The sequence below is a fragment of the Chiloscyllium punctatum genome, chromosome 20, assembly GCF_047496795.1.
Source record: "Chiloscyllium punctatum isolate Juve2018m chromosome 20, sChiPun1.3, whole genome shotgun sequence".
Taxonomy (NCBI): domain Eukaryota; kingdom Metazoa; phylum Chordata; class Chondrichthyes; order Orectolobiformes; family Hemiscylliidae; genus Chiloscyllium; species Chiloscyllium punctatum.
The window spans coordinates 84,089,823-84,104,997 of record NC_092758.1 but is presented as its reverse complement, the minus strand read 5'-3'; the positions used below and the strand labels follow the sequence as shown (position 1 = coordinate 84,104,997).

Sequence of the window (15,175 nt, the reverse complement as noted above, 5' to 3'; positions counted from 1 at the left end):
TCTCAAGGGCAAATGGCATAAATGTTTGGCGCTAACTGAGCTGGAAAGTTAGATTTGAGAATTAAAATGATGGATTTCAAATGAAAAGTCTACTTCCTGAGCTCAACAATACCATGAGTGGTCACTTTAATTGATCAGCATATGTTCAGAGGCTACACGTTAGCTGTTGGAGTTGACACTTAGAGCTCAGGCGTGCTGACATAATAGATTACAACATGCATCCAAGTACATCAGAGTTATAGGGAGCTGTACTCTAAGTGGTCTGATAAATATGATCGAGTATACTGAAGTAAATCAAACACTGGGTTTCTGATCCACTGGAAGTGTTCCACCACTACTGACTAATGGGTACCAGAAGCATGTGGTTTACTATAGATAAAGAACATTTGGAATATTGATCTGGCAGCAGCAATGTCCCAAATGCCATTTCCCAATATTCTATTCCACTGGACAAATATTCCTGATTAACTCTGCATGAATTTGCCGTGCAACTTGGTTACACGTCCATTCAAGGTCAGCCTCCTTTTCTAAGGGGATGTGACAAATAGTCACCACAATGCTACAGAAATACCAGAGCAGCCTGAATGTTGGGTGGTTGCCTCATTGGAAGTATGAGGAAAATCACTATGAAAAGAATGAATGCTGGCAAGCCAAGGTGACCCCCCCAACAACTAAAATGGGCCTTGACAGGTCACATATACCAAGCAGATCTGCTGATAGGTTTGGGCAGAGCTGATACACTTGCTATGGTGGGGGTTGGTTCACAGGACATGGGTCAACAGAGGCCAAGGTGTGGCCTTTGCCTTTAGGATACCTATAAGTACCATGCAGATAATAAGAGTGCCAATCACCTGTTGAGTCCATCTTTGACAATCTCCTGGCATGCACAGTGAGATGCTGATGGAGACAGATGGTGAGATGGGTTGGGAAATAGCTCCTCCTTGTCTGTACCATTGTCTAATGTGGATTCAGATCATACCTTGGATTTCTCTTCCCTCAACTTCTCCATTGGAAAGCTGAAAAGAAACATACAATTGCTACAGTGTAGGAAGAGGCCATTCGGCCCATTGAGTCTATGGTGATCCACCGAAGAGCATCCCGCGTGGATTCAACATCCCCCAACCCTGTACCTGTAACCCCCCCCTCCATGGCTAATCCACCTAGCCTGCACATTCCTGGACACTCTGGGGTAATTTAGCCTGACCAATGCACTTAACTTGCACATCTTTGGACAGTGAGGGGCAAACCAGAGCACCCAGAGGAAATTCAGACATGGGGAGAATATGCAAACTCCACACAGATAGTCACTCAAGGGTAGAATTGAACCCTAGCACTGTGAGGTAGGAGGATTAACCACTAAACCACCGCGGCGCCCAAATGCTTCTGGTTTCTAAAAGGTGCCGTGATATTTCTTACGATATCACTTTGCTATCCCCTGAATTGTCCCCCTGGCTCTAAATGAGGACTCACTGGTTACCCCCGAAATGTTGACTTCTCCACCTCCTGATGCTGCCTGGCTTGCTGTGCTCCTCCAGCCTCCTGCCTGTGTCTACCCTAAATGAGGACTCAGCACACGGTCCCATGTATCACCTCAGTGCTTCATACACCAACCAGCAGCTGAAATCCTGAGCAGTTCCTACAGGTTGACACAGGAAAACAGCAGGTTACCAGTAATCTCCAGTCAATTTTGAAACAAAAGCAGTCAGTGCTGGAGAAACCCAGCAAGTCTGGAGAGAGAAAAACAGCATTAACATTCCAAGCCCAGCGACCCTTCAGCAGAATTGAAAGCCGTTCGGAAAGTGCGGAATTTATTTGGGTCAGGGTCGGAGGATGTGCAAATAGAATGCATGAAGACACTGCCGAGAGAAAGTGAAAAGGAGAGACATCAAAGTGATTGCGGATGATAAGCTGTGAGGGTGATAAATGTTCTTGAGGATCCTTATGAGAAGTCTAAATGCTCAAAAATGTATTGGCTTAGTTGGGACAAACTCAGATACAACAAGACTTGGGGACGGTGTGGGTAGGTAATGAACAAGGAAGAGTGTGCTCACGTTCTGGAGTTGTTAAATTTGATGTTGAGTTCTGAAGGCTATAAGGTACCTGGGCGGAAGATGAGGTGTTGTCCATCCAGCTCGTGTGGAACCACAAAGGAGCATGGAAGCAGGCCTGAGGCTGAAATGTTGCCATGGCAATGTGATGGGGTTTTGAGGTACCAGGCAATAGACAATAGACAATAGGTGCAGGAGTAGGCCATTTTGCCCTTCGAGCCTGCACCACCATTCAATATGATCATGGCTGATCATTCCTAATCAGTATCCTGTTCCTGCCTTATCTCCATAACCTTGATTCCACTATCTTTGAGAGCTCTATCCAACTCTTTCTTAAATGAATCCAGAGACTGGGCCTCCACTGCCCTCTGGGGCAGAGCATTCCACACAGCCACCACTCTCTGCGTGAAGAAGTTTCTCCTCATCTCTGTCCTAAATGGTCTACCCCGTATTTTTAAGCTGTGTCCTCTAGTTCGGCACTCACCCATCAGCAGAAACATGTTTCCTGCCTCCAAAGTGTCCAATCCTTTCATAATCTTATATGTCTCAATCAGATCCCCCCTCAGTCTTCTAAACTCAAGGGTATACAAGCCCAGTCGCTTCAGTCTTTCAGTGTAAGGTAATCCCGCCATTCCAGGAATTGACCTCGTAAACCTACGTTGCACTCCCTCAATAGCCAGAATGTCTTTCCTCAAATTTGGAGACCAGAACTGCACACAGTACTCCAGGTGTGGTCTCACCAGGGTCCTGCACAGCTGCAGAAGCACCTCTTTGCTTCTATACTCAATTCCTCTTGTTATGAAGGCCAGCATGCTATTAGCCGCCTTCACTACCTGCTGCACCTGCATGCTTACCTTCATTGACTGGTGTACAAGAACATCCAGATCTCTCTGTACTGCCCCTTTACCTAAATTGATTCCATTGAGGTAGTAATCTGCCTTCCTGTTCTTTCCACCAAAGTGGATAACCATACATTTATCCACATTAAACTGCATCTGCCATGCATCTGCCAACTCACCTAACTCGTCCAGGTCACCCTGTAATTTCCTAACATCCTCACCACATTTCACCCTGCCACCCAGCTTTGTATCATCAGCACATTTGCTAATGTTATTGCTGATACCATCTTCTATATCATTAACATATATTGTAAAAAGCTGCGGTCCCAGCACGGATCCCTGCGGAACCCCACTGGTCACTGCCTGCCATTCCAAAATGGAGCCGTTTATCACTACTCTTTGTTTCCTGTCAGCCAACCAATTTTCAATCCAATCTAGTACTTTGCCCCCAATACCATGCGCCCTAATGTTGCTCACTAACCTCCTATGTGGGACTTTATCAAAAGCTTTCTGAAAGTCCAGGTACACTACATCTACTGGATCTCCCTTGTCCATCTTCAGAGTTACAGCCTCAAAAAATTCAAGAAGATTAGTCAAGCATGATTTCCCTTCATAAATCCATGCTGACTCTGTCCTATCCTGTTACTACTATCCAGATGTGCTGTAATTTCATCCTTTATAATAGACTCCAGCATCTTTCCCACCACTGAGGTCAGACTAACTGGTCTATAATTTCCTGCTTTCTCTCTCCCACCTTTCTTAAAAAGTGGTATAACATTAGCCACCCTCCAATCCTCAGGAACCGACCCCGAATCTATTGAACTCTGGAAAATAATCACCAACGCATCCATGATTTCCCGAGCCACCTCCTTCAGTACCCTGGGATGTAGACCATCAGGCCCCGAGGACCTATCAACCTTCAGACCTAACAGTCTCTCCAACACCAAATCCTGGCAAATATAAATTGCCTTCAGTTCAGGTCCTTCAGCCACTGTGACCTCAGGGAGATTGCTTGTGTCTTCCCCAGTGAACACAGATCTGAAGTACCAGTTCAATTCTTCTGCCATTTCTTTGTTCCCCGTAATATATTCCCCTTCAAGGGCCCAATTGTAGTCCTAACCATTTTTTTGCCTTGCACATACCTAAAAAAGCTGGTAACTGGAAACTTGGGGTGGGGTGGGGGGGGGGGGGGGGTGGGGTGGGGGTCACTTTTCCAGGCAGAGCAGAAATGTTCCACAAAGCAGCCAGATAGTTTGTACTTCATCAACCCGATGTAGAGGAGACCACATTGTGAGCAGCGAATATTGTAAACATGATAAAGTGAAGAGCAGGTAAATCACTGCTGCGTCTGGAAGGTGTGTCTGTACCCTTGGATACTGCGGAGGGAGGAGTTAAACAGGCAAGTATTACACTTTCTGCAATGGCATTGGAAGGGTGTGGGGAGATGCTAGGAGTGAAGGACGGAACAGTCCCCATGGAATGCTGACAGGAGAAGGGAGGGGAATATGTCATGAAAAAAATTGAAAGAACTGTGGATGCTGTAAATCAGAAGCAGGAACAGAAATCACTGGAAAAGCTCAGCAGGTCTGGCAGCATCTGTGAAGAGAAATCAGAGTTAACGTTTCAGGTCCAGTGACCCTTCCTCAGAACTGTGTGTTTGGATGTGGCATTCTGCTGGAGGTGGCAGAAACGGCAGCTAATGATCCACTGAATATGGATGCTGGTGGGACGGAAATTGAGAAGGGCCGGATTGCAACTGTGCTGCCATTAACTACAGTCATATTAGAAAATCCATGGCTGTATGGAAACTCTTTGAAAGTGCCTGACACTTGATCCCCTCCTTTCGATATTCCCACATTAAGAGCATTGACCATAGTTTAGGTGATTGGGTGATTCTGAAAGTGAGATCTTAGAATCAGTACAGTGTAGAAACAGGCCCCTGGGCCCAATGTTCCATACCAACCCTCCAAAGCATAACCCACCCAGAACCCTTCCCCTGACCCTATATTTGCCCCTGATTAATGCACCTAACCTACACCTCCCTGAACACTATGAACAATTTAGCATGACCAATTCACCCTGACCTGCACATCTTTGGAGTGTGGGAGGAAACTGGAGCACCCGGAGGAAACCCATGCAGACGCAGGGAGAATGTGCAAACTCCACACAAACAGTCTCCCGAGATGGGAATCAAATCCACGTCCCTGGTGCACTGAAGCAGCAATGCTAACCACTGAGCAATTGTACCATCCAGTTCCTATTCTGGATATTGAGCGGAAAATAGGGCTGTAACCCTAGTGACCCTGCGGACGCACTGCACTGTCGAAGACCTTTCAAGTAAAATGTTAACAGGTTCAGACTGACCAACTAAGTCAGCATCAAATATCCCAAAAGACTACACTACAGATCCCGTGTGCCACTGTGTGGACAGCACGGTGGCACAGTGGTTAGCACTTCTGCCTCACAGCGCCAGAGACCCGGGTTCAATTCCTGCCTCAGGCAACTGTCTGTGTGGGTTTCCTCCGGGTGCTCCGGTTTCCTCCTACAGTCCAAAACTGTGCCGGTCAGGTGAATTGGCCATGCTAAATTGCCTGTAGTGTTAGGTAAGGGGTAAATGTAGGGGTATGGGTGGGTTGCGGGTTGGTGTGGACTTTTTGGGCCGAAGGGCCTGTTTCCACACTGTGATGTAATCTAATCCCAGAACTGGTCAATAAGAGTCACACACAGACACAACATTATTCAAAACAGGTTTTCCTTTCAGTCACTTTGCTGCATTCTAACTGGCTGCCATTGTTCCTACATTTTACAGGCCATTACTGGTGTAACACATGTTTCATCAATATGATTTGTCTATAGTGTGATCGATCAATTGTGTGATGCTGTTTGGATAACTTTCTACCGAGCGGATATAGTGACCTTCTGCGGCGCGTATCGGTTTCCCACAGCGTGATTTTATTTTAACAGCGTGCAGTTACTGAGGAGCGTAACTGATGTGTTACAGCAGAACCACCTGTAGTAAGGTCCACCCTTTTTAAAACAGTGGATGCTGTCAATCAGAAACTTCAAGCAATTTCTGTTTTCGTTCCACACACTTCTGAAGAACAGTCATCAATCTTTTTTGGGAGATGCTGTGGTTGGTTTTTTTTGGATGCGCAGGGTACTACATAAATGCCGGAACTAATGCCCGAATAATTGCCACCCAGGTAAATAGTGCGGTGAAGAAGGCATATGGCGTACTGGCTTTTATTGGTAGAGGAATTGAGTTCCGGAGTCCTGAGGTTATGTTGCAGTTGTATAAGGCTCTGGTGCGGCCGCATCTGGAGTATTGTGTGCAGTTTTGGTCGCCATACTATAGGAAGGATGTGGAGGCACTGGAACGGGTGCAGAAGAGGTTTACCAGGATGTTGCCTGGTATGGTAGGAAGATCGTATGAGGAAAGGCTGAGGCAGTTGGGGCTGTTTTCATTGGAGAAAAGAAGGTTTAGGGGTGACTTGATAGAGGTTTACAAGATGATTAGGGGTTTAGATAGGGTTGACCATGAGAACCTTTTTCCACGTATGGAGTCAGCTGTTACGAGGGGGCGTAGCTTTAAATTAAGGGGTGGTAGGTATAGGACAGATGTTAGGGGTAGATTCTTTACTCAGCGAGTCGTGAGTTCATGGAATGCCCTGCCAGTAGCAGTGGTGGACTCTCCCTCTTTATGGGCATTTAAACAGGCATTGGATAGGAATATGGAGCATAGTGGGCTAGTGTAGGTTAGGTGGGCTTGGATCGGCGCAACATCGAGGGCCAAAGGGCCTGTACTGCGCTGTATTTTTCTATGTTCTATGTTCTATGTTCTATGTAATTTAACACACAAATCCCAGGTTACCGTATACTTGGACGTTGATCCCGTTTTCTCCAGACCAGTTGTTGCCCTGGCCCAGTTCGAATCGGAAATAGTAAGTCCCGGTGTCCGCTTTGTGGATGTTTTCGATCTGGAGCGAGCAGTTCCTCTCGTTCAGGTCTCCGATCAGCTGCACGTCGGGAGAGACATTCTCCAGCTCCCTGCTGTTGTATATTTCCGCAGCCTGGTGGTTATTGGGGAAGGGGGAGTTCTTCAGCCACCTGGCGGTTACAGTGGAGGGGTCTCGGACCGGATCAGGGTACTGGAACGAACAGTTCAATATCACGGAGTCTCCTTCCCAAGCTTGAACAGCGTCATCGACCCAGACAGACCACTGGCAGACAGACCCTGAGAGGATGAAACAGGAAGGTCATGCAAATTGTTCCTCAACCCCAACCCCAGACAGACAGACAGACAGACACACACACACACACACAATCCCCACCCAGACAGACACACACACAGACAGACAAAGACCCACATGCACACATATATTTTTTGCGATGAATTTGTGCTTACAGAGTTACATTGCACTTTGCTCAAAAACTGCATACATTCATATAGAACTCTGAGCTCAAAAACTGCACGAATTTATGTAAAACTCTGTTACCTCACTTTTTAGATTGGAATCAATCAGATTCTGGATTAGTGGTGCTGGAAGAGCACAGCAGTTCAGGCAGCATCCAAGTAGCTTCGAAATCGACGTTTCGGGCAAAAGCCCTTCATCAGGAATAAAGGCAGTGAGCCTGAAGCGTGGAGAGATAAGCTAGAGGAGGGTGGGGGTGGGGAGAAAGTAGCATAGAGTACAATGGGTGAGTGGGGGAGGGGATGAAGGTTAAAATGTGAGGGAGGAGAGGGTGGAGTGGATAGGTGGAAAAGGAGATAGGCAGGTAGGACAAGTCCGGACAAGTCAAGGAGACAGTTACTGAGCTGGAAGTTTAGAACTAGGGTGAGGTGGGGGAAGGGGAAATGAGGAAACTGTTGAAGTCCACATTGATGCCCTGGGGTTGAAATGTTCCGAGGCGGAAGATGAGGCATTCTTCCTCCAGGCGTCTGGTGGTGAGGGAGCGGCGGTGAAGGAGGCCCAGGACCTCCATGTCCTCGGCAGAGTGGGAGGGGGAGTTGAAATGTTGGGCCACGGGGCGGTGTGGTTGATTGGTGCGGGTGTCCCGGAGATGTTCCCTAAAACGCTCTGCTAGGAGGCGCCCAGTTTCCCCAATGTAGAGGAGACCGCATCAGGAGCAACGGATACAATAAATGATATTAGTGGATGTGTAAGTAAAACTTTGATGGATGTGGAAGGCTCATTTAGGGCCTTGGATAGAGGTGAGGGAGGAGGTGTTGGTGCAGGTTTTACAGTTCCTGCGGTGGCAGGGGAAGGTGCCAGGATGGGAGGGTGGGTCGTAGGGGGACGTGGACCTGACCAGGTAGTCACGGAGGGAACGGTCTTTGCGGAAGACGGAAAGCGTTGGGGAGGGAAATATATCCCTGGTGGTGGGGTGTGTTTGGAGGTGGCGGAAATGTCAGCAGATGATTTGGTTTATGCGAAGGTTGGTAGGGTGGAAGGTGAGCACCAGGGGAGTTCTGTCCTTGTTACGGTTGGAGGGGTGGGGTCTGAGGGCGGAGGTGCAGGATGTGGACGAGATGCGTTGGAGGGCATCTTTAGCCATGTGGGAAGGGAAATTGCGGTCTCTAAAGACGGAGGCCATCTGGTGTGTTCTCTAGTGGAACTGGTCCTCCTGGGAGCAGATCCGGTGGAGGCGGAGGAATTGGCAATACGGGATGGCATTTCTGCAAGAGATAGGGTGGGAAGAGGTGTAATCCAGGTAGCTGTGTGAGTCGGTGGGTTTGTAAAAAATGTCAGTGTCAAGTCGGTCTTCATTAATGGAGATGGAGAGGTCCAGGAAGGGGAGGGAGGTGTCAGAGATGGTCCAGGTAAATTTAAGGTTAGGGTGGAATGTGTTGGTGAAGTTGATGAATTGCTCAATCTCCTCGCGGGAGCACGAGGTGGCGCCAATGCAGTCATCAATGTAGCGGAGGAAGAGATGGGGAGTGGTGCTGGTGTAATTATGGAAGATCATCTGCTCTACGTATTCAACAAAGAGACAGGCATAACTGGAGCCCATACGTGTGCCCATGGCTACCCCTTTGGTCTGGAGGAAGTGGGAGGATTCAAAGGAGAAATTGTTAAGGGTGAGGACCAGTTCGAACAAACGAATGTGAGTGTCGGTTGAAGGGTACTGTTGGGGACGTCTGGAGAGAAACAAACAGAGGGCTTGGAGGCCCTGGTCATGGCGGATGGAGGTGTAGAGGGATTGGATATACATGGTGAAAATGAGGCATTGGGGACCGGGGAAACAGAAGTCTTGGAGGAGGTGGAGGGCGTGGGTGGTGTCTCGAACGTATGTGGGGAGTTCCTGGGTTAGGGGGGATACGACAGTGTCAAGGTAGGTAGAGATGAGTTCAGTGTGGCAGGAGCATGCTGAGACAATGGGTCAGCCAGGGTGGTCAGGCTTGTTGATTTTGGAAGGAGGTAGAACCGTGCAGTGCGAGGTTCCCGGACTATGAGGTTGGAAGCTGTGGGTGGGAGATCTCCTGAGGTGATGAGGTTCTGTATGGTCTGGGAGATAATGGTTTGGTGATGGGGGGGTGGAGTCATGATCGAGGGGGCAGTAGGAAGACATGTCCTCGAATTGACGTTTGGCTTCAACAGTGTAGACGTCAGTGTGCCAGACTACCACTGCACCTCTTTATCCACTGGCTTGATGGTGCGGTTGGGATTGGAGCAGAGGGATTGCAGAGCTGCGCGTTGTGAGGGTGAGAGGTCGGAGTGGGGGAGGGGGGTCGACAGGTTGAGGCGGTTAATGTCCCGGTGGCAGTTGGAAATGAAGAGGTGGAGGGAAGGTAATAGGCCAGCGCGGGGTGTCCAGGAGGATGGAGTGTGTTGGAGGTGGGCGAAGGGGTCCTCGGAAGGTGGGCGGGAGTCCTGATTGTGAAAGTAAGCTCGGAGGCGGAGACGACGGAAGAATTGTTCGACGTCACGGCGTGTATTAAATTCATTGATGCGTGGACGGAGGGGGATGAAGGTGAGTCCTTTCCTGAGGACTGATCGTTCGTCCTCAGTGAGGGGGAGGTCTGGGGGGATGGTGAAAACTCGGCAGGGCTGGGAGCTGGGATCTGGTGTGGGTGTAGAGCTGGGAGTGGGGGCGGAACCTGTAACTGGAGTGGGTGTGATGGTGGGGGGAATGGGCGTGGAGTCATGAGCAGGGGTAGTATTCCCCTCGGGGTTCTGGGGGGGTGGGGATAGTGACAGTGGGCTCTGTGGGGGGCATGTCAGCAGAATGCAGGTGGGTGACGCTGGTGGGGACAGAAGTGGTAGCGACCACGGCAGTAGGGGTGGCGGAAGTCACTGAGGGTGTGGCATCAGCGATGATGTGAGGAGCGGAAGTGATGTCAGGTGTGATGCATGAGGAATTGTGAGGGGTTGAAGTGGTTGTGAGAGCGGCCATGATGGGGGCGGAAGTGACATCATCAATCAGCGTGGGGGTGGTAGCTGCATCAGCCGCATGGCTAATGGTGGAATAGATTCCGAGGCCAGGGGAATCTTCTGGAATGTTTGAGGAGCGCTGATTATGGAGGTGGGTGGATAAAAGTTTGCTGTACTTAGAGTTTTTGATGTTTGAGATGGAATTGAAATACTGTTTGTTGAGAGTATGAATTCTCCTGAGGATGTAGTACAGAGTGGGTCCTTTGCAATTCTGAGAGAGTGTGGCCCTCAGATGAGGCAGGGCTGACTGTACAGAGGTTAGGTGCCGGCGCATTGCTGCAAGCGTGGAGCGGAGGATCTTGGAGGAGAACTGTTGCTGGTGTTTTTGAATCTGTGGTCTTTACTGTTTGTCCTGTTCGGAATCCCTGGCTTCGGAATCTATTCCACCATTAGCCATGCGGCTGATGCAGCTGCCACCCACGCTGATTGATGATGTCACTTCCGCCCCCATCATGGCCGCTCTCATAACCACTTCCGCCCCTCACAATTTCTCATGCATCACACGTGACATCACTTCTGCCCCTCACATCATCGCTGATGCCACACGCTCAGTGACTTCCGCCACCCCTACTGCCATGGTCACTACCACTTCCGTCCCCACCACCGCCACCCACCTGCATTCTGCTGACACGCCCCCCCCACACAGACCCCACTGTCACTAACTCCACCCCCCAGAACCCCGAGGGGAACACTACCCCTGCTCATGACTCCACCCCCATTCCCCCCACCATCACACCCACTCCAGTTACAATTTCCGTCCCCACTCCCAGCTCTACACCCACACTAGATCCCAGCTCCTAGCCCTGTCGAGTTTACACCATCCCTCCAGACCTCCCCCTCACTGAGGACGAACGATCAGTCCTCAGGAAAGGACTCACCTTCATCCCCCTCCGTCCACGCATCAATAAATTTAATACACGCCGTGACGTCAAACAATTCTTCCGTCGTCTCCGCCTCCGAGCTTACTTTCACAATCAGGATTCCCGCCCACCTTCCGAGGACCCATTCGCCCACCTCCAACACACTGCATCCACCTGGACACCATGTGCTGGCCTATTATCTGCCCTCGACCTCTTCATTTCCAATTGCCGCCGGGACATTTACTGCCTCAACCTGTCTACCTCCCTCCCCCACTCCAACCTCTCACCCTCACAACGCGCAGCCCTCCAATCCCTCTGCTCCAATCCCAACCTCACCATCAATCCAGCAGATAAAGGGGGCGTAGTGGTAGTCTGGCGCACTGACCTCTATACCGCTGAAGCCAAACGTCAACTCAAGGACATGTCTTCCTACTGCCCCCTCGATCATGACTCCAACCCCCATCACCAAACCATCAATTCCCAGACCATACAGAATCTCATCACCTCAGGGGATCTCCCACCCACAGCTTCCAACCTCATAGTCCGGGAACACCGCACTGCCCGGTTCTACCTCCTTCCCAAGATCCACAAGCCTGACCACCCTGGCAGACTCATTGTCTCAGCATGTTCCTGCCCCACTGAACTCATCTCTACCTACCTCGACACTGTCCTATCCCCCCTAGTCCAGGAACTCTCCACGTACGTTCGAGACACCACCAACGCCCTCCACCTCCTCCAAGACTTCCATTTCCCTGGTCCCCAATGCCTCATCTTCACCATGGATATCCAATCCCTCTACACCTCCATCCGCCATGACCAGGGCCTCCAAGCCCTCCGTTTTTTACTTTCCAGACGTCCCCAACAGTACCCTTCCACTGACACTCTCATTCGTTTGGCCGAACTGGTCCTCACCCTTAACAGTTTCTCCTTTGAATCCTCCCACTTCCTCCAGACCAAAGGGGTAGCCATGGGCACACGTATGGGCCCCAGCTATGCCTGTCTCTTTGTTGAATACGTAGAGCAGTTGATCTTCCATAATTACACCGGCACCAATCCCCACCTCTTCCTCCACTACATTGATGACTGCACTGGCGCCACCTCGTGCTCCCGCGAGGAGATTGAGCAATTCATCAACTTCACCAACACATTCCACTCTGACCTTAAATTTACCTGGACCATCTCTGACACCTCCCTCCCCTTCCTGGACCTCTTCATCTCCATTAATGAAGACCGACTTGACACTGACATTTTTTACAAACCCGACTCCCATAGCTACCTGGATTACACCTCTTCCAACCGTACCTCTTGCAAAAATGCCATCCTGTATTCCCAATTCCTCCGCCTCCACCGGGTCTGCTCCCAGGAGGACCAGTTCTACCACAGAACACACCAGATGGCCTCCGTCTTTAGAGACCGCAATTTCCCTTCCCACATGGTTAAAGATGCCCTCCAACGCATCTCGTCCACATCCTGCACCTCCGCCCTCAGACCCCACCCCTCCAACCGTAACAAGGACAGAACGCCCCTGGTGCTCACCTTCCACCCTACCAACCTTCGCATAAACCAAATCATCCGCCGACATTTCCGCCACCTCCAAACAGACCCCACCACCAGGGATATATTTCCCTCACCACCCCTTTCCGCCTTCCGCAAAGACCGTTCCCTCCGTGACGACCTCGTCAGGTCCACGTCCCCCTACAACCCACCCTCCCATCCTGGCACTTTCCCCTGCCACCGCAGGAACTGTAAAACCTGTGCCCACACCTCCTCCCTCACCTCTATCCAAGGCCCTAAATGAGCCTTCCACATCCATCAAAGTTTTACGTGCACATCCACTAATATCATTTATTGTATCCGTTGCTCCCGATGCGGTCTCCTCTACATTGGGGAAGTTGGGCGCCTCCTAGCAGAGAGTTTTAGGGAACATCTCCGGGACACCCGCACCAATCAACCAAACCGCCCCGTGGCCCAACATTTCAACTCCCCCTCCCACTCTGCCGAGGACATGGAGGTCCTGGGCCTCCTTCACCGCCGCTCCCTCACCACCAGACACCTGGAGGAAGAACGCCTCATCTTCCGCCTCGGAACACTTCAACCCCAGGGCATCAATGTGGACTTCAACAGTTTCCTCATTTCCCCTTCCCCCACCCCACCCTAGTTCCAAACTTCCAGCTCAGCACTGTCCCCATGACTTGTCCGGACTTGTCCTACCTGCCTATCTCCTTTTCCACCTATCCACTCCAACCTCTCCTCCCTGACATTTTAACCTTCATCCCCTCCCCCACTCACCCATTGTACTCTGTGCTACTTTCTCCCCACCCCCACCCTCCTCTAGCTTATCTCTCCACGCTTCAGGCTCACTGCCTTTATTCTGGATGAAGGGCTTTTGCCCGAAACATCGATTTCGAAGCTCTTTGGATGCTGCCTGAACTGCTGTGCTCTTCCAGCACCACTAATCCACAACCTTCAACATATTGTCTAGCTATCACCCATTGTTAACTGCTAACCCGAGAATGCAACTTTAAAAAAAGGGTTTTGTGATTTACACATGAAAGAAGTGAAACTATCACTGTATTCTAACAGATGATAGGCTTAACAGACAATCAATTTTTCAATGTCTAATTTCAGTTACATCACACTGTAAATTTTTGCTAAAAATTCTGTGTTACGATCGAGCTCTCCACAATCACCTGATGAAGGAGCGTCGCTCCGAGAGCTCGTGTGCTTCCAATTAAACCTGTTGGACTATAACCTGGTGTTGTGTGATTTTTAACTTTGTTCCTCAATTGGCTTTGATCCAGTATGATTCTATCTGTTAAGTGTGAGACTACATTCTATAAAAGGGTGCTGGTCTGACTCGCTGAATCATAGAATAAATATAGGACAAAGGAGGCCATACATGGATAGAAAGGGTTTAGAGGGATATGAGCCAAGTACAGGGAATTGGGGTTAGCATTGATGGACATTTTGGTTGGCGTGGACCAGTTTGGACCAAAAGGCCTGTCTCTGTGCGGTAGGACTCATTGAGCTGTAAGGAGAGACTGAACAAGCTGGGGCATTGGGAGGCTGAGGGGTGACCTTATAGAGGTTTACAAAATTATGAGGGCCATGGATAGGATAAATAGACAAAGTCTTTTCCCTGGGGTCCGGGAGTCCAGAACTGGAGGGCATAGGTTTAGGGTGAGAGGGGAAAAATGTAAAAGAGATCTAAGGGGCAACTTTTTCACACAGAGGGTGGTACGTGTATGGAATGAGCTGCCAGAGGAAATGTTGGAGGCTGGTACAATTGCAACATTTAAGAGGCATTTGGATGGGTATATGAATAGGAAGGGTTTGGAGGGATATGGGCCGGGTGCTGGCAGGTGGGACTAGATTGGGTTTGGATATCTGTTTGACATGGATGGGTTGGACCTAAGGGTCTGTTTCCATGCTGTACATCTCTATCACTCCATGACTCTATTTGGCCCATTCTATTTCTCAATGCCAATCTCCTGCCTTTTCACCAAAGCCCTGCACATTATTTATATTCAAAGCCTCATCGAACATCCTCTTAAATCTGTCTTCATTACCTTTCCAGGCAATACTTTCCAGACCGTAACTATTCGCTGAGTGAAAAAGGTTTCTTTTCTTCACATCACCCTCACTTAATTTGCACAACTGTTTAGATCTGTGTCCTCTCACCTCTTTATCATTTTTACCATTGAGAACAACAGCTCTCTGTCTATTCAAAGCAGATTTTGTGAATCTCAATCACATCTATTCTCAGGCTTCTTCTGTTCATGGAGGAAGTGGGGTTTGGTGAGGAAGGTAGCTGGGAAAGCAATAAGTGGATCACGTTGAGGGAGAAGGTTATAGGTCAGAGAGGGGAGTGATGGACAGGTCTGGAGTTCTGTCCCTAATTCTTCAAACTATCCTCACCACTGAAGCTTCTTATTCCTGGAACCATTCTTATCTGATGTGTTCATATCTTTCTTACAATTTTATGCCCTCAACTG

The 15,175-nt window shown here is 49.5% G+C and overlaps 1 protein-coding gene across 2 annotated transcripts in view; it reads right to left on the bottom strand.

The window, feature by feature from the left end:
- Window positions 1-15,175, bottom strand: part of LOC140492233 (B-cell receptor CD22-like) — a 119,959-nt gene that overhangs the window by 89,865 nt on the left and 14,919 nt on the right. For both annotated transcript variants that reach the window (XM_072591142.1, XM_072591143.1), the window contains exon 3: window positions 6,759-7,121. In XM_072591142.1, coding sequence (XP_072447243.1) covers window positions 6,759-7,121 — 363 coding nt within the window. The remainder of the gene's footprint in view (window positions 1-6,758; window positions 7,122-15,175) is intronic.